The sequence below is a fragment of the Empidonax traillii genome, unplaced genomic scaffold (assembly GCF_003031625.1).
Source record: "Empidonax traillii isolate 1590-97213 ecotype Southwest subspecies unplaced genomic scaffold, ASM303162v1 scaffold15:size5535645, whole genome shotgun sequence".
Taxonomy (NCBI): Eukaryota; Metazoa; Chordata; class Aves; order Passeriformes; family Tyrannidae; genus Empidonax; species Empidonax traillii.
The window spans coordinates 39,821-60,645 of record NW_020955208.1 but is presented as its reverse complement, the minus strand read 5'-3'; the positions used below and the strand labels follow the sequence as shown (position 1 = coordinate 60,645).

The following is a 20,825-nucleotide window of genomic DNA, read 5'->3' as shown; positions in this document are numbered from 1 at the left end:
TATATTTTTAAAAAATCATCCTCTTCGTAAGTGCCTCCAAATTATGTATAATACCCAAAACACTAACTGCAGAGGAAAAACCAGGAAAATCTTCACTCCAGAGCCAACAAAGGACTAAAAAGGCACCACTTCACGAAAGTCACAAGGAAAGGAAGATTGAGAAGCGCAAAATACTCCCTTTGACAGCAGCAACAGTGGAGCAGCAGCTGACCACATGGGAAGATGTGCTACTGCAAAAGCCGTGGAGCTCTGCGTGGGGAGGTGCCACCCAGGCACCAGGAATGATCTGAGGGGGTGTGTGTTTTGGCTTGCACCTTTATTTAGCCTGGGATTTATAAAACGGGAGTAAGGTGGAGATAGGAGTGAGCAGCATCACACTCCAATGCTCCTGGTACAAGCCAGGCATTTAACAGTCTGGAGCCTGGAGAAGTGGGAAACCCTGACAGCTTAACTGATCAGGGCACCTTCAGTTCCTCTTTCATCCATCCCTTCCCCTCCTGCAAGTCTTGAACTCCTTTAGCCAGGGTTAACCAAGGAACTGGGGGAAGCCAGGAGAAAATACACCTGCACTGTACAACACACCCCAGTAATGCAACAGCGATCCAGGATCTGAGGGGAGACGTGATGAACACTCCAGGTCAGCGCTCCAAACACCCTTCTGGACAATGGCATGGACCAATTTCCTTCCAGAGCTCCAGTTACAGCAGTTGCTGGGACACCATATGTTAACTGTGAGTTCTTTAACAATCTCTGCCATCACTGACTTCAGTGAAAACCTCAAGATGTGTCCACTCTTCACAGCTCAAATTAACAAAATGAACCACCTCAGTGTGTTTCAAAACAAGATGTACATTATACATATATTTAGAAGACACCCCCCCATCAATAACTAATTCAGTATATATATATATATATATACAATTTTATAAATCTTAAAAAATTAAGAGATACCACCCACTGCACCTGAAGAGACCCCAGTCTATGCAGCAGAGGGACGACACTACAGTCAGGCAATAGTTTTGAATTCCCATAGTGATCCTCAGTGGCACCTTAATTATCCAGCCTATTTCTTCAGTGAGCTCTCAAGAACCATGTGAAGCTGCCATCCTCTGCTCTCCTTAAACAGTTAATCACAAAGGAAGCAGCCTTCACCTGCCCTGACAGCCTCTAAGCACTGAGTTCATGCCCTGTCACTTCAGTGCAAGCCCCTGCTGGGCATGGCAGCAATTCACGAGGCACCAAGACAGTCAAACACAAATGAAGTCAGTTCTAAGCAGAGGGTTAAAGATTCTCCTTTTAAAATATTATTTTTCTGACTACCTAAATAACAAAGCAGAAAATGTGTGAAGTGGAAAGATGCTCCGGTGCCCTTATAATAAGAGGCGCAGCCTCCTGCAAGGAGATATGGAAATGAATGTGGAAATATTTGGGGTCAGGAGACCACATTTTTAAATCATCCTGACCCCTACTAAAGCTCCAGTTCCACCCAAAGTCCCTACCCCCCATTTGCATATAAGAATGTTGGGGTTTTTTTTTCCTAAGATATAAAAGCTGCATAAACTACACCTGCAAGACACCAATGGCAAAGAAATTTTTGCCAAGCCCTGATGTGAAGGAGACAAAGAGTCTACCCTGCACTCCCTCCAGAAAGGCCTTCTGGTGCTGTCCCACCTATACTCATCTGGCCTGTGGAAGTGAAGAAAGGCATGGGAGTCTATGACCTACAAAGTCAAGGGGGAACTAAACATCAGAAAAAAAAAAACCCCACAGAACAATGACTTGAGAGAAAGCCACTGAAATGTCTGTGGCTGGCATAAATCTGTCTCACGCATTCTCTGCTGATTCAAAAGCTTAAAAAATGTTGAGCTTTATGTACAAAGAAGCAATTCAGCATGAAAATATAAACCCAGAAGACTTTACAGAAGAGATTTTTATCCTCAGAGTGGAGAGCAGGCTGTGCTATTGAAAAATAAAAATATGACTGTGAAGAAAATACCAATTGCTAATCGATAGGAAGTCTGCAGCAGAATAATCAAACAAACTAAACTGATTTTGTTTCTGGAATTGACTTAAATGGGTTTGTGATTTTATATATATATGAGAATTTCTTAGCACCAATTGACTAGTAGGATGCTTACAATCATATCCTTGGTGCAAAAATAGTCTTACATATCTGAATCATAAATGTTAAATTCACTGTTTTGATCACAACGCCAACAGGTTTGTTGTCTGCTGAACTTCCCATTTCTCCCTTATTCTGAAATAGTCCCAGATACTATTTCTTTAAATACTTCTTTGCCATGCTCTCCTACCAAACACAGCTTGGAGGCTGCAGACATTCCCTCTCTAATTACCGCCTCCTCTAATTTTTAGTATTAGCTGCCAACTTACAAGAGCTTGCGGTTGGAAAATTTTGAGTAGCTGAACTGTCCCGGGCTGGCACGTCAGCCACAAACCGTGGGCAGAGCTCTCCTTTCTCATTTGATAAAGAATAGGGCATAGAAAAGAACTGTACACAGGCAGCATCGTTTCCACAGCAAGGCCAGACATGCAGGAGACTGCAGTGTTACCACTGCAAACACAAGTTACTGCCTTCTACAAAAAGGTCAGAGCACGAGCTCCAGACTCGTAGGTGACCTCAGAACTACTAAAATAGTGTAATTCACTGAACATAGTAGTCTAATTCACTGACCTACTGATGCCATTTTACCAAAGGCGCTTGTCATTTTCTTTGCGCCATTCCAAACCCAGAAACCTTCCTTCAGGCACTCGGAGTCATTAGCTGCTCTTGGGGAGACTGGCAAGAGGCAGAATCACATTGTCCTGGAGAGTGAAAAATGAGATAACTCCTCCATTTCCAGCAGAGGCAGCCCAGCTGGCCAGCCCCACAGTGAGATGCAGGACTGAGATCACACACCCATTTCTCGTCGTGGGCAGCCACTGTCGTGACTCAGATCACATCGTGTTTTTTCTGAAGATATGTCACTCTGCCCTTATGGCATAATTATTAAAAGATACAGAAAACCCATGCAAGGGAACAACAGGTTAGACCAGACACACATTTTGCCCAATACTCCACGTCTGTGCCCATTGGCCAATATTTCAGTAAAAAGCCCAAGAAACAGGGAATATATAAAGCTACATGTTACCCTCAACATCCATTTAGCTTCCAGCCTCCACTACCTTAAGACAGTTCCATGCCTGTTGCTGAATACTTACAGTCTATAGAACAAGTCAATCTTTTTTTTTTTTTCCTCCCACTATGGAACACATTCTCAAAAAAATGTAACTAGAAATAGCATGACATAGCACTTACCTTTCTTTATTTTAAAGCTGGTGCACCCTATTTGCATTTAATACCTCCAAATCTCATCAGACCATGTCACTCACTATGTTACACAGACCTGTGAATATCTTCTACCTCAAACTGGAAAGTAAGTCCATTCAATCCTTCTGAGCTTGGAAATAATATCCATGTTTTTTGTTTCATCTTTATTACCACTATGCTTTCCTAATTCCTCTAAATCTGTTTCAAAGTCAGTTGAAGAGAATTGGACGGGTTATTGAAGATGGAGGTGTTCACACAGTGTCATAACATATTCTTGGGATTTTTGCATTTATCTCCTAATATGTCCACAGTCTTTTAACAGCTGTTGGTTGGTAAGTCCCAGAACAAAGTAATTCCAAGATCTCTCGCCCAATTTGCAAGGCATAACTAAGTCCATCATCAGGTACACACTGTCAGATCAATCTTCTCAACAAACCCTACCTTGTATCTACCAGAACTTAATTTGGCCTGCTATTTTCTTGCCCCATCAGTTACTGCTGAGAGATCCCTCTGACATTCCTCACAGTCAGCTTTCGATCTTACCACCTGGAAAAATGTGTCAGTGCTTTATTACTCATCCTCCTCTCCAGACAGTTTATGAGCACTTGGAACTGCAGAGATCCCAGCTCACTTTCTCCAAAAGGCTCCAGGGGTAACATCCCTGTACTGTACACGTTTTTTTCCATATACTATATATCTTATTTTTCCCATATAGTTTCTAATCTTTACACAGTCACTACTCAATCACTGCAGGACTACACCAATTTAATTTTTCAAAAGTCTTTGAATCACCAAGTGTTTGGTTGTTTTTTGGTGGAATTTTTTTTTTTGGGGGGGGGGGTTTGCTCTGGGTTTTTTATGTGGGGTATTTTGTCAAGAAGAAGAAATCCAGACATACTGCATTAGTTAAATCACCTTTATCAAAGGTTTATCCAGTCATTCCAACAACACAAGCAGATTTACAGGGCAAGAATTCCTGCTGCAGAAGACGACTTGTCTCCTCTCTGTCATCACCTTTATTCCTGTGAATGAAGACTAATTTTGTTCTTTCTTTATAGGTTCTAAGAGGAGCCTGATACACAAATCAGGCTCCTTAGTAGTTCCCAGTTTCCCAAATGCTCCACAGGCCCTTCTTGAAAAGCCCAGCACGTTTTACTGCCTTTCATTCTTGCATTCTAAGGCCAATTTAAGCAATGATTATACACAACCGTGTGTAACTCGGCAACTTCAACACCGAGTTCCTCACAAAGTGAGAACTTTTCCTAGCAGTTCTTTGTGCTGATTAGCTCCAAAACATCAACCTTCTGTCAGTTTTCCCCAGCCTGTCCCCTGGAAATGAAGGCTCCTCATGGGAACTGCTCTGCAGTGAATGGCAATGCAAATAACTTCTCTGCTACAGCCTTACCTTCCCTTAGCTCACATGTAATATTATGAATATCTATCAGCTCATTGGGGTCTCTGACAGGCTTTCTGCTTTTGACAGTCAGACAAAAAGCTTTATTATTTTTTTTAATGCCTTTATAAAGTTGTTCCTCAACATTTTTTTTGGTCTACCTCATTATGGTTTATATTTAACTTGCCAAAGTTAATGCTCTTTCCTATTCTCCTCATTTGGATACAACTCCTGCTTCAGAAAGATGACTTATTTCTAAGAGTCTTGTTTACTTTACTGTTTAAGCAAGTCCTTGTTCATTTTTGTGGTTTTCCTTCCATCTCTTATTTCCCCTCCCTTCTCACACTTAACCATCAAAACTGGACACAGTATTCTAGAAGCCTTGGATTGCAGAGTTCTGTATTTTCATTTTAAGTCAGTGCTTCACACAAAATTTCTCAAGTTATTTGTGTTCACATGAACCCGAAACAGCATTTAAGCTACGATATTTTGTTGAGGTCACGTGAAAATTTCTCTGTGTCTGTTTCAAAGACAGAGTTTTTTTCTATCTTGAAGGTACGATTTGCATTTGTTCCTCGCAGATGTCTTATTTCATATTGGATATATTAACATATATTTTGTTGGATTGTGGCCATTTAAATCAGGCAATCCAGATTGTTCTCTAGAAGTAACCAACCCTTTATGTACTCTCCAATCCAGGATTTTTTTCCAGGTAGGGTTATTTATGAAGGCATCAAGCATTGCTGGAATGAGAATTGATTGACTGAGGATCTCATTAAACAAACAAACAAGCAAACAAACATTTACTCTTTCCTTACCATCAACCACATTTTGAGATTTCTCAGGGCATTGCTCCTTAATTCTTCTAGCACTTGCTTATGCTTGGTGAAGTCTGACCTCACATTTTTTACAGTAAGAAGCACTTACCAAGAAGTTACATCCTCTGAAAAACATTTGTTCTATTTCAACTATTTCCATCATATTTTGCCTATTTATATTTAAAACTGCACTAAAAAGTCAGGAACCTTAAAATGGGAAAACATTTATTCATTTTATTTATGCTTGAAATCGGCCAAACCAACTTTATCCAAATAATAAAAACACCCAACAAAAACACACATTTTACAGCAAAGACCAAGCCTAAAAAATGTCAGCTGCAGAGATGATGGTTTCCTAATGACACAAGCAACCGAAAACAAAAGCCAGAATAAAACAGATCATGCAGCTCAGCTTTTTAAATGAATTGGCAAGCTAATATGGCTTTAAGAGTCTCTAATATATTGAATTATGATACCTGGTTTGGTAATATTAACGTTGCATAGTTCTTTGAGTCCAAAAGAAGTTGCAGAAGAGAAAGAATTGTAAGTGTAGCACGGAATTTTTTGCAGAACTACTGGCCAGCCATCCTTACAGTACTAGGTAAAATAATGAAGTGTCCAACGCTGATTTCAATTAATGGAAAATTCAAAGATGTCACAGGGAAAATGTCAACATTAGCAAGTTTTAGGGTCCATGTTAGAGAAGCAACTGAACATAAATACCCAGTGAGATGCTGTCCTTAGAACTATGAATGTGATTTTTCAATGTATGAACAAGGAAACAACCACTTCCTTCTACTAGAGACAAGTTACTACCTCTTTGCATGGTATTAGTTCAGTGCAGTCAGAGAGGGGGAGAAGAGGATTAAACAGAAATCTGTAAGGAGGTGCTGAGGGAGAGAATAAATAACACTTCAGATTCTAGGAGGTAAAAAACCTTCTTAAAGCCAAAGTCTTTTTAAAATTAAAATAAGATTAATATTCTTGCAATAATGAGTTTATCTCCTTCTATACTACTTACATTTAATATGTACACAAACACAGATTTAAAAGTACTTACCTTCAGCTCTAGTATTTATTTATATTCTAACCAGAGTTCCAAAATTCACGCAGAAGATAATACTGACAATTTTTTGTTTTCCTGATAATTGTTGATGGAGAGCCTTAGTGCTTTGTTTTGTTTTTAAGACCTGATTGCAGTATCTGCTGGTTACAAGGCAACGTCAGTTTTATTTTATTACTTTAAAGAGCTTTCTGATACCATGTTTGCCAACAAAAACAAAGACAGAAGATACCACCAGTTTCAGGCTTGGCTTGAAGGCCACCTCCATATGTGCAAGTCATGGAAATTCCCTACTCAAAAGATATAAAACATGTCTTTTGGAAAAATGCCAGTTATGTTAAAAAGTCCACGACCTCTTTTGCCAAAGAGATCATTGCACCAGAGCATCTTTTTCACATGTATTAGAAGCTTGTGCAAAGGCCAAATAACCATCTGATCAAATTTTCCATTTGATGCACCAAACTGAAATCCTTGAGCCTTCAGAGAATAATGTTCCTGCCAATCTATCTTCTGAACTGTCTTTCAGCAACTCTGCAAACTCCAGGCACCCGGGGGATGCCTCATCTTGCTCTCTCAAGAATAAAAAAAACCCACCAAACAATAGAACACCACACTTCACTACTCCAGACAATTTAATCCCTCACTTCATGACCAAAGCTTCCTCACTGTTGCATCATCAGGTAGTAGCAGAGAGCTTGACCACATATCTGCATCACACACTGACAACATAATTTGTTTTGTTGCTCATCACCCAGAGCTCTACTCCTTGAGCAAACTGCCAGTCAGACTGAAGTCAATTAAACCATTACCACTCAAACTGCCCAGAATTTCAACACAGGTCTCCCCTTGAACCAATCGAGGAACTGAATAATGACAGTTTTGAAGACAAACTCTGCAGATGACCCACCTTGAAGCACGAAAAGTCATCAGGGGAAGAGGGGGAAAAAAAAAAACCCACAGTATTTACTCACTTTGGGAAGATGACAGTCATGAGCGCTGATGCATAGCCTGGCTTGCACACTCCCTCAGAGAAATTTGCATACTTCGATGCCAATTCTGGAGGCCTGTGGAAAAACAAGTAGGGAATTAGGACTCTCCTGGCTACGAAATGGCTTTTGCAATCATCCAAGTTATTTTTCTCCTTATAGCGTTGCTGAAAAACAGCTGCAGGGAGTAATAGCAAACACAGCCAATATTTATTTGTTGCACTGCAGCATCACAGGAGAACAACAAACAAAGGAGAGGAGGGGTAAAGATATCTGAAATACCACTAAATCACCAGTTTTGCTGAAAGATTTTGATACCTGGCAAGGTAAAGTTAATGGAAGAAAAATACCGATATATCATTCTAGACTTCAACCTTTAGAAAGGAAAAAAATAACATAAATGGCACTTTGCTTTAGCTATTTTTCTAAGTTATGATCAAAGTTAAAATTATAGAAAAGTATTATTTAGAAAACTACTTAGAAGATACCTTTCAAGCATTTGAAGCAAAACTCCAAACAGTACTGACAGGCTATCATCAAGGGATGAGTGCTTTCAGTATTTGGAAGAGATGACATTGCTCCTGCTTTGTTGTGTCTTAATTCAGCTTGACTAGTGATTTTGGGGCCAAATTTAGAATCCCGTGGGGTTTTTTCACTCAGTTTTTGTACAGAAACAAGATTAGCAACTCAATAATAGATATTTCAGTCCAGCACATGCTTTTACCATAGAACCACTGAGTGATCTGGAAAAAACGTTTAATTTTATTTTTGTCCCTATTCACCACCTGCAACATTTTTACATTCACCTCTTTCGTGAAAACATTACAAGGGTTAATTTACTTGTGTTTTCCAAGTAACATTAGAGGCCTTAATGTCAGCCACAGTATGAGAACTGTTAATATTCCCTCAAAGAAGAAAAAAATAGCACCTACAGTTCCATGCTTGACATTCAGTGGAAGCTGCAAGTGTTAACTACTGCAAAGACTTGATCAATAATACTGTATTTGCTACCCCATTCTGTCAGCAGTAGGCAAGTAATGAAAGGTGTTTTTTTTTCCTACAGGTCAACAGTAGGAGTCAAATGAAGATGACAGTACAGATGTGCAGAGCAGATCTACAAAAATCAATTCTGAAGAGCCCACTGTTACCACAACCCTGTTCTTTTCCAGGCATCATCAATACCACTTATTGAGCATGGATTCAGAGAGTTTCAAAGTTCCATATTGGAATGACAGTAACTCCACGCTGAACTGGTAGCAACTCTTTTTCTTGTACTGGTCCCGCATCACCTCCCAGGAGGTCAGTAGCCAGTTCCAACTGGATGAACAACAGATGGACAGTTAATTTTACAACTAGCTGCAGACAGTACAAAACCTCCTACAGTTTTTAAACTAGAGGAGAATTCTCTATATATACAGAACCCCTTCACTACTTTATATATATATATCTACAGAGCCTCTATAGTTCTTAAAGAACAGGATCTATTTCAGCTGAATAAAAATCTAAACCTTTAACATCTGGAAGGAAAATAAACTAGAGAAAATAAAGTCACTGTAAGTATTTCATTTCTTCAGATTTTTCAGACAAAAAGCACCAGAAAAAGCTCAGGAACACGGATCCAATTCTAATTCTGCCACAGATATGCTGCATAGTTACAATCCAAACATGTAATATTTTACTATCAAAATTCCTCATTTATAGGATGACAGAACAATACATTTGGCCATTTATACTGTCAATTATTTACAACAAAGTTTAGATATCTCTAAATATATTACATAGACATGGAGAGAGAGATACAGGTGTAACGTTATCTAGCACAACCCAAATCCATGAGTTTGTGTTTCATAGGTGATATTCTATTACATTTAGGTAACATTATAATATATTTCTCTAAATGAGAGATGAGAAAGCATCTGAAATGTGAGCATCTAGAACTCCGAATCCCGAAGACTGGCACTTGAATGATTTGTGTTCTGACACCAGTCAGGATCTTTTCAGGAAAAGGCACATCAAGGAAAGGCCTGTTGCTGACAAAACCAAGGGGGTTAGTGGTGGTAAAATATATCCCCTTCTGACACAGTCAAAAGGGACAGCAGGATGGATGGATCACAGCTTGTTGCAGCACTTCAGATATGAACAAATGTGGGAAATCTTTATCGAGCAAACCTAAGTGTTGCTGGAATTTTATTGTTTAGGCAACATACAGAAACGCCTAACACCATAACCTTCAAAAACAAGGAGAAAGCAACTGGGATTTATCTGTGGCCACCACGGTAGTGAGTCATTGCTGGCAAACTTGTGTAACTATTTCAACAGCAGGCCTGTCTCAAATGACCTCAGTGGCCACACAAAATATCTTGTGCCACAAACACAGGCATTTTTCCTCCTTTCTGATTTAATGGCGCTTTCATTATCAAATTAAAATGTCACTCAGATGCCCATCATGGTGTTGCTGCAAAGGAATGGCAGGCTGGAACCCCCCTGCATGTGAGGCGCCCGGAATGCCAACCAGCGCATACTGATGGGGGAGCTGTCAGTGCAAACCCCACAAAGACACTCAGAGCTGCTAAAGCCCCAGGGCCGAGCTGTTAACATTTCTTGGATGTGAGGAAGTTCATGATCCAAAGCGCCGGAGGCAGAACAGTTCTCTAAGCCAACTGGAGCTGCCACCTCTTATCATTCAATGTTTGCTCATCTCCTTTCCCGTAGCTGCATTTTGATTCAGCAGGCTACAGAAAACCAGAAAGGGGCACTCTGCATTTTAAATCCATCTGGGGGACACACTTTATTTGTTCAATTTCTCTGAAATACACACTGCACACTGTCATTGCCAGTGTGACCATAATGCTAAATCCCTATTAGGTGTAGCTCAGAGCAAATTTAGAGTAAGGCTGGATACAGCTTTGCTGTTTACCATTCTGCTGCCACGTGAAGCTATCCAAGCTAACATCATTTTAGATACACACATGTGCTTTGTGGGTATTTTTTCTGCAAGATTCACAGATCTTGTAGAGTTTACTCTTCCATACATGAGGATGTGAAACATCCTGCATGAAGCATCCCGTGGAGAACTGCACGTTTCAAACAAATCCAGCTTTGTAAAATCACACTGTGTAAGTAGGTACGTGGTCCTGAAATAAAAGAAGTGTACAGAACTGAGTGTACAAATAAGCATCACTTCTGCATGGGATGATGATGTACCTACTCCTCTGCCACATCTATTGCTGCCTCTTTGATGATGTTCCTTATTCCCAAAAGGGAGATGAACAGTAACTGAAAGCACATCCTGCAAAGGGCACCTGCCACGGTGCACAGGCCTCAGAAGAGTTTGCATTTGATTCTTGTTCTTATGCTGCTTACAGCACATGGGTCAAGAACTATGCACCAAAGCAAACAACATTATTTTTTTAGTGCTTCAGAAGCCAGTAAATAGGTTCATCTCAGTCGCCCCCTTACTGTGCTTGGACTCCAAAATGATCCCAAACACACAAGGCTTTCATGCTAAGCCAGCCAGGACTATCATGGTTGGTATGGCAGAAGGGTGTAAATCTCCCTCTGCATCTCCCAGTCCAGGCACATCATTCCAAGCCTTGATTCGCATGCTGGGCTGAGGCAGTTAAAGAGCTAGTGGAGACAGCAGAAAGAATGTGATCAGATGACACTGTGGAGCCTTTAAATTTTGCTCAGATCTTGTGGAGGAAAAACCCAGTAAGATAAGAAATGTATCCAGAATAAATGAGAAAAACAAATCATAGTCAGTAACTGTAAACATCTGCAGCCTTTAAACAAGCGCCTGCATAAGGGTGAAGTTAAAGGGAAGTAATTGGCTTATTCCACTACAGAGAAAATGCACTCTCGCTTTATTTTCTGACTTTTCTCCTATGAGACCAGCACACATCCTGAATTCTTAAGATTTTCTGTCCTCCTCTAAACTGTGATGTGGACATCAATCTTAACAAAATTTCACAATTTGGATAAGCTGAAAATCCAGCTGCTTTCAGAGGATTTAGAAAAAGTAACAAGATTTTTCCTTCTGCTCGCATTTGGCAGACGTGTGTCTTCTTTTAATCTCAAATACGAAAACGTCACCGTGGTTAATTCCTTCATCATGTCTTGGTCAGGGACAGCATGTCATCCTCATAAGACTGGAATCTAAATCCATTTGAAGAAAGAAATTAGTAATACAACCCAGTGTTTAGACTATTAAAAAAAAAATGGCCGCAACTAAGCTCGTGTAATTGAATATTACAAAATCTGCTTTAAGAGACAGATTTTGCTGCTTTGCCTTTCACAGGGAACCTAAACTGGGGATTGTAAAAAACTGCAAAACTTCACCTACTTGAGACCATCTTGTCTGAGGACTGATGTCTCTTGCTGTGACTCTTGCACACAAAACACGTGCACTTAAACAAGGAAAAGGAGTTCTTTGACAACGTGCTCACTGGGCTGTGATCCTTCACCTTGGGGTTTCTTTCTCTTTGGGTCAAAATAAACTGAGACTTATGCCTACAGAGCAACTCTACGAATTGTATGCCATGGTACGTGAGGAATAAATAGGAGATATGATGAGAACATGCAATGAAAGGGATGCAAAACATCTTGAGGTACCATGGAGCAATAATGAAATAATATTATCAAGTAATTTGTCAGATCACTAAATGAAAGCAGTTGATGCTGAGACCCCGTACCTTCACCGTGTGACATTCAGGGCATTTTATTTTAGGCAGGGCTCCCTGGGTCAGATGCATCCACCACATACACTCATGGCTCAGTGTTGGCCAAAAGGTAACTTTGAAGACTTCTGGAATAAAACTCTCAGTTCAGTTTCACCCAGATAAGCCCAAGGCTACATATCAATCAGCATATGATAAGCAACAGTTATGGGATCTGCATCAAAATTGCAGGACTGCTCCAAAAAAGACACCAGTGAAGACACAACCAGAATGGCTGTGGTGTGCATTTGTTTATATTTCTGAATAGAAATTGTTTTATACCTCACTTATAGCCTCATAAATAGACAGCTTCCAGTCCCCGATACTCTTTTCCATAATACTGTGTATGTTTGTAAAGCAACAAATTCCATTAGATGGGGAAAAACCCTGAAGCAAAACCCATAAACCAGCCCTGCTTTCCTGCTCAACTGGTAAGGACTTTTAATAAATAGGTGAGAAAGTAGGCGTTCCATCAGCTCTCCCCTTCACTACAGACTGCCAGCCTCATGGGAAATACGGCCAGGCATGAGACCACACCTTCAGCAGGTTTGGGGATGCAGCTGCTCAGTTACTGCTCTTCAGTCTAAGGAAGAGAAGTCATTTACAACAGGAGCAGCCTTCACCTGTAGGGCAGGTCAACCCCATCCACCAGTAACAGCAAGGGACTGAAAAAATCCATTTGGGCACATCTGACTTCATAAGTAGAGTCATGATCATGACACATCTCCTTGAGTGGAAGACACCATAAACAGAAGATGAGCTGATGATCCCTCCCCCTGGAACATGGCTGGAGTTCCACGTTCAGCAGGAGTACAGTGGGGGTTAGGGAACTCTGAAACAGAAGAAACTCCAATTATAGCTCCTAGAAGTGTGCAAACTTGGGTTCAAAGAATTACACAGCTCGAGCATTTGATATTTGCTATTTTTTTTTTTTTTAGTTCCAGCTGAAGAAAAAAAACTAAACAAACAAAAGAAAGGAATGAGTAGATAGAAAGAATGGGAAAAGTAAAATGCTTACACTGAAGGAGACAGGAAATGCATCTATAACACTATAGCCAGCAAAATAGATGTAAATATTTTCAAATGTTACTCCAGTATGTAAGCAAATTCCCCGAAGAGGTTGTATGACCAAATACAAGGAAAGATGGTCCAAGTCCCTGTTGCTAAAATGACACAATGAATGCTAAATACGCCCAGTTCTGCCTCTCTACCAAGATTTGTGGCTCCTCCTGAAATTAATTTCTTAAGAGCAAAGATAATCAACACATACTTTCATTTATTTATTTGGACTACTCAAGAACAGCAGCTGAAGAAGATCAGATTATATTAAACCGGCCCAGGAAAACAAAATCTTAAAGACATTGCACCAAAGCCCATGATACACCTCCACAGCCCTGAATGAAGACTGAGGGGATTCAGGGTGGGCAGGAGGGGGCAAGGACACCTGCAGAGCACTAACCCTGCAATGCCATTCACCCTCTGAAATGCCATCTTTGCACAAACACACCCAAAAGGCCTCCATCCACAAAAAAGTCACGAGGATCCTGCTTCCTCGCTGAGTTCTGTTCCTGGTCCTTGCAACAGTAGGAATTAGACCACTAGGCAAAAGAAGATTAGTCTCAGCAGTGCTAAATACATAAACATCTTAGGAAATAACAGCTATAAGTGACTTCTCAGTCAGAAAAGGCTGTATCTTCTCTCTTACCATCTCTGTACCATCTCTTATAGTTCACAGGGACCAAACAACCCTGCCTGGAGCTTCTCAATCAGTAGCCTTTTATCAACTCCTAAGAAAGTGCTGGGATCCTCATGGACAAAAGAGTCAGAATTTTTCAAGGTAGATAGTTTTTCCCTGTTTCTTTTAAATAAATAAACAAAATGCTGGGTTTATAAAACCATGTTCGAAGGATGAAGATAAAAAAAAGAAATCCAGCAAAAGTCCATGGCACATTTTGTATGTGACCTCCTGCTACATACTCCTCCAAGATTGAGTAATATCCTTGATCTCCTGCTTTCCTTTGTTTTTTATAAACTTTCCCCTTTTTTTAAAAAATTCTGTTTCAGTTACATCTTACCTTTAAGACTAGTAGCACAGAGAAAAAGCAGAATTGTGCTCAAAAAGACACAGATGAGGAGCAAAGACGTGAGGAGCAAAGTCCATTTGTGAGCTTGTTTTCTTGTGTTTTTAAAGAAACATGCAAAAGGAAAAAAAACAACTGGCTAAAATACCAATTGTTAGACTAAACAAAAAACATGAAATACAGAATTTTTATTTTCACAGAAGGCAGCTGTTTACCAAAGGAAGAAAAAAATTAAAAAGATGACTGCCCCTTGAGTTTACGATAATTTACTAATCTTTGGACAAAAATATCGTAACTTAATGATGAAGTAATTATCAGCTGAAAATCAACCAAATCCCTCTATGTATATTGCTGAACTTTTATACATTCTCGTTTCCATAGGTCCAAAATTACTGTTTTCCATCCTCAGTGGTAAGTATCAGCATTCTGGTTTTACAGAGAGGAGACAAGGATAACCTCATGGAGAATAATCCCATTTTTTTGGAGATGGGATGTGTTAGGTCTCAGCAGTCAACAAAAACTCTCTCAGCAGTCAGTTGGGATTCCTAGCTGAACTCCTTTCTGAACAACTTTCTTTTAAAGAATGTCTAAATAAACTGTTTCCCAAAGTCAGAAATTATAGTGCTCCCTCATATTTGGACAAGTAATTCTCAAAACCTGCAAAAACTAAATGCTGCAATTCTCTATTTAAATGCCTCTCAAAAACCACTGTTAGTGCAATGGCCATAAAAATGAGGCAATTAAAAGTGTGATAGGAAATAAAACACTCACCTATCACATCCACTTCTGGTCAAATGAAGGAATGCAGGAAGATAAATTGCAATGTCATAATTTTGTTGCTGTAACCCTTTAAGTCTTCATCACTAACCCTCATCTGCTACATCTACATATGGGCAAGGCTTCCTTTGGACAGGGAACAGGGGGTTTCTATTTGTAGTGTAATGAATTCAGCAGTGTAGGTCCAGGAGAGACAAACAAGTGACAGAGAGATGAGAATGAATAATTCAAGCCAATTCGAATCCAGGAATCCTCCGCTCAGACTAACAGGAATCAGTACATCTGAAAACAAAGATGCTCCCCCAAAGCCTAGAGCTGCAGGGGGAAAAACAAGATCAACTAAGAATTCCTGGAGCCCCATAGCTGAAATTACAGTTTTATGTCTGTGGATAATACAGTACAGTAGATCTGAATGTCCAAATCCAGTGCTTAGCAGTTTTAAGTGCCAAAAGAGAAGATCAGTTGCACTAAGGTTTTAATCACCAAACTTTCCTTCTGAAAAATGTAGTTCATTTTATTGCAGAATGCACCAGGCTATGGAACACTTCAGTGTTGAGCTGGGTGTGAGAGCACACTAGCACAGCAGAATACACGGAAAATATCAGCAGTGATTTATTATTTACGATTTCCCATACCACTGGAACATCAAGCAAAATTATCCTAAAGACAGCAAAACAGACAAAAGGAAGCACTTCTTTCTTTCATGTAACAAGCAGATTTCTTTATGTCAGTAGGTTAAAGGTGCCAGATGTATAGATAGGATCAAAAGTTAAGAGGTCTAACAGCATTCCCAGCTTGGGAATACCAAAGCTTCCTCCCTTTGGAACCTGGAGAGTGACAAGAGAGCAAGGACTGCTCCAACAGTCATGTATTTCTCTCCTTCCCTAAACAATGGGAAGTATTTTCAGTTTCTTTGGTAACTTCGCAGAGGTAAGGTCAGTAAAGGGTGCCCTTTAAACTTCTCTTTGGAAGGTCTGAACAGTCTGGGAAAAGAAAAAAAACAAAACCAAAACAACTCCTCTAAAACAAGGAAAAAGACAACTTGATATGACAAGGATGCTTCCCCCCCCCCCCCCCCCCGCAATGGTCCCCCCCCCGGTTGGACTGAAATTGAGAGGAAAAAACCACTGGTCAGTGAATAAATTGCTTTAGATGGTATGCAGAGGTGACCTCACAATTGGGGAATGTGGTTTAACAGTAGTTTTACAAAATGCTGTATATAGTCATGAGGCTTTGAGTTCCTCTCAGTCTTCTTTCTGAAGCAGTAGTCCAAAAAAAGCTGTCTTCATTGACCTATACTAGATACAGATGCCATGAATTCAAGCAGACAGCAATTAATCTAATAAGTACCACACTGAAGCCTTAAGAAGAGGAAGGTTACATATTGGGAGGAAAAATGTTTCCTCCAGAAACCTTGCTGTAAATACAGAACGTAACTCTGACCTGGAGGAACCCTTGCACATACTGTGAGTGAAAGCACCCTCACAAAACCAACAAAAATCCCAACTGCTTTAGGGAAAATAAAGAATGGCCAGAACCTTTAACAGCTGCAGAACCACTGAGATCAAAAAACCCTCCTGTTATCTCCATGCATTGTTCTGGTGAATGCTATTTTGATAACTGCTTTTTTATTTCTTTCTTCTTCACTTCAAAGAGCAGCTGCTTGTCTGAAAAGGCCGTGGAACCACCATCCAAAGCACCACAGGTAACCACCATGAGTCAGGGAACTGAATCAAGTTTGTCTCAAAGAACTGTGAACAGCCCAGTTAATCAGACCTTCCTTCATCTTGTATCACCTTAACTTCACTGAACATCAGCCCTACATCACAAGCAGGTTATTTGTCGTTTTCCAAAAGAGAAAGAGAGAGAGAAAGTGTTTTTTTCCAAGATGTTTGGTGAAAAGGCTAAAGGAGAGCTCCAAGGATGAGCAGTAAAATAGGCATCCCTTCTCAACAGGATAAATTCTACCCTCTCCTCCTTGTTAATTCATCAAAATATCAAAATAGCAATACTTCACAAAATGCCCTGAGCCTAAGTTTCATGATGATAAAATACAGCTTTGATTCCTGTACGGATCGGAGCCCCTGACTCAAACAGCGCAATGACACAACCACCTTTGGGGATTTCTGCCTTAAATGAGGTAAAAAAGGATCTTAAAAGAGGATGAAAAGGGGCAGGAGGAAGGCACCCAACATGTTGCAGCTGTACAGGACACTGCTCAGAGTTTTTCACGTCTTCAAGATTAATCCTCTTAAAGAGCCAGGGGGAAGATATTTCTAGGCAGGAATTAAAAGGTCTGAAATCAACCAGAAGTATCCAAACACATTCAATATGCAAATCAAAAACACTGTTTGTTGGCTTTTCAGTTTATCCTTCTTTAACAAGTTGGAACAGATTGCACGGCAGACAAGGCAGAAACAACACATACATGTTCTGTCAGTTTTCTGTCCCTCCCTTTGTGGTCCTGATTCTCATTTCTGAGAGCAGGACTGGGGCTGGAGATACTGTCAGGAGTAGCATTTCTGCCTGTTTTCCTTTCTGCTGTGAACTGAGAAAGAATCACATGAGCTTCAGTATGATGTTAGAAGAAAAAGTATTTCAATAAAGTTAATTTAATTGCTTGGTTTTCTCAAAAGCAGCTAGAGGAAACCTCATCTCAGCCTCATAATCTAATTCAAACATCCATAACCTCAAAAACATCTTACTGCAACAGCTGCTCCACGATTCCTTCCCTGATATGGCACATCAGACATAGCTGTAAATTAACCTTCCTGCTGCAAAGTAGGTTCATTGCAAGGGGCATAACACACCACCACCTCTCCCACCAGTCCCTGTCAGGTCTGGGGTCCTTTAGAGTACTTTTTCAGTGCAGACTTCTCAAGGATGCTGGCAGCAACATCATGCTTCCTGAAGGAAAAAGCATATTCTAGATTTATCAACCTAATCAAAACTTACCTTGTCCTTCAGTCCTAGAACAGTTTGAAACAGCAGAATAAAGAGATCTTTACTCATCAGGACTTACTGTCAGGTTTACAGTCTTAAAACTGGGAACAGAATACATAAAATACCCCTCTGGATTATATGTGACAGGGTTCCTCTGGTCTCTCCCACCTTGAGCTCCTCTAGCCTATCATCTCTGTAAAAATCTAAGGATCACGGTGTCACAGCCTGGCAGATCACATTCCCCTCTTCTGCTAGACGGTTCTTCTCAAGCACAGCAATAAGGTTTCTTGCATTCTCTCAGCATAAATGAAATATTGTTTTCTTACCTAACAGATGCTAATCACAGCTGTTCAAAAGCATGTCTTGGTTTTACTGTCCTTCCTCAGCACGCAAGAAGCCTGTATGTGTTTGTTCCACCAAACCCTTCCCTGCCTTGATGGCCTCCTACATATTCTTAACGTGTCTGTATGGTATTCTTGGCACGGGCTGACAGCAAAGCTCTGATGTCTCTGGTCACATCACAGCAACGCTGAAGACAAAGACAGAGGCAGACCGAGTAGAGTTAAGTTGTCTCTTCCCATATACCCACTTACAAAACCTCCTCAGAGCCAGCTTATAAATCAGGGGCTGACATAAGCTGACACACGAGCTGTGTCTGGATATCATAGCAAGTGTGTCTTTCAGAGTACGTGACATGCTTCAGGGGCAGGCTCGATAAACAGTATAATGTTCGCTTGCTGGAACACCCTTGATTTCCACTCAACCATCAGATGAGCTTTCCCCAAAACATTTCCAAGGGAAAACAAAAAGGAGCAGATTTCTCTTTGGAGGTGGAGAACGTTGCTGGCCAGGCAGGTACAGAAGAGCTGATGCTCGGAGATCACGCTCGTAACCTTCGGGATTTTCAACAGAGGCAGCTCTTGCATCAGTTTAACAATTTGCTCACAACTGCTTTGGTTCAAGACAGGCAGCAACAAATCACCTGTTTCCACAGTGTGTGCTGGTGCTTTGTTTGTTATGAAAGAACAGCAGCAAGGATAAAATTATGAATGCCAGTGTTTTAACATAAATCCGTATCAAAAACCCATGATCCCTCAGAACATCTCGCAGCATTTCTAACTCTTTAACTGGAGGTTTGGGAATGATCAATGCTGAGACAGCCCAACCCACTCCATTTTTGTAAGCTATTCACGGTGCAGGAAAGTCTTTGTTGGAAGATATTCAATAATTAGAAGCATAACAAGCTCACCAGTGCAGAAGCTGGCCAAAACTGAAGTAATTTATCTCCGAGTTTTAGAACAGGTATCTGAAGGAAGAACATGAAGTGCGGCTTTTTATGTGCTCGTCTCCCAAGAGGATAAAGGAACGGGAGGACCTCCGTGCCATTTATCAGCTATTAGATAGCCCCTGAGTTGGGTTCTGCTACTAAAGAAAATTTAGCCTTTTATAAATGCAACAACTGTAAAAATTTTTGCTCAAACAACGGTAGAAACTTGCAGAGTTAATTAGCTGTAACCATATCCACCCCAGGAAACAAATAACCATTGGTTAGTTTAGCTTAATGCTACTGTGGTGAAGAACTATAAGCAGAGCAAGCATTCCTAACAGGTATGGGGAAAAAAGAACTGAGACTTCCCAGTTTTTATACAACTAGTCTGACTAGTTAGAAGAACACATAAAATATACAAACCCAGACCCAAGAGGAACGTACCAAGAAAGAAATCAATCTCACACATTACAGGCACCTTCACACGAAGAACAAGCACACCTAAAAAAAGTGCTAATTTTTTAATATGCACACTAATTGGAACTATATGTATTACTTTTTTTTTTTCCTGTGGAAACTCATATTGGTCAATGTTATTGTCCTCAGAATCAAAAATGGGTTGAAAAGCTTGTGAGTCATTCCCTTTTGCTTTTAAAATATTTGCACATCAACTTTCTGCCAAGGATATGGAGAACCCCTACTGTTTGAAGATTTATTAACAATCTCTAGTAGTCCAAAAAGTCCTCTACTACTTCTTTAGAAAGTCTTTCAAGAATGTTGTCTGGACATACCAATTCTAAAGCACACAAACTGAGATGTCTACTGCTTGAAATTTTGCTGTTGATACTGAGGAGATCACTTTTTTCCCCCCTCATCCAGAACTCTATGCATCTACTGCACACTTCTACCTTTTCTATAAATACATTATCACTGTCTCCCCTCACACTCTCGATAAAACTCTTTTTCCATGAACGTTTCTTTCTTATGAAACTGAACTTTTGGGTCCAACAGCATAAAACAGCTCTAAACAATGCCCAGCCATTCATATTTCTTGCTTTACATCCTTTTCCCACATGGTTTGGTTCGTAATTACTTCCAGCTTCAGGAAACTGGCCCTTTTAAAGGCACCAAACAAATTTTTGACTTTTTTTTTTTTTTTTTTTGCACTTAACAAACTGCATAATGAATCAGTTCTATCTGAGCTGCCAGCGATTCTGAGTTCTACAGCCTCTATCTTCTCCTTCATCAACTGTGTCTAACACAGGAATCCCAAAGTTACATAACAAGGACTCACATGAGAAATCCTTACGAGAATACCAAAGGGATCAAAACTGAAACAATCCCAACTGAACTAAGAAGAGCAAAACAAAAACAGGGATGGCAGTTACACCTCACCCAAATGTGGGAGCTTTGATGGATCAACAACAAACAGCCAGGTAACTGAACTGCTATGA

At 40.2% G+C, this 20,825-nt stretch overlaps 1 protein-coding gene across 4 annotated transcripts in view; it reads right to left on the bottom strand.

Annotated features, from left to right (window-relative positions):
• The window catches only part of ST3GAL3 (ST3 beta-galactoside alpha-2,3-sialyltransferase 3), a 131,516-nt gene that overhangs the window by 95,172 nt on the left and 15,519 nt on the right, over positions 1–20,825 (bottom strand). For all 4 annotated transcript variants that reach the window (XM_027892547.1, XM_027892559.1, XM_027892555.1 and 1 more), the window contains one exon: positions 7,574–7,666. In XM_027892547.1, the coding sequence (XP_027748348.1) occupies positions 7,574–7,666 (93 nt within the window). The remainder of the gene's footprint in view (positions 1–7,573; positions 7,667–20,825) is intronic.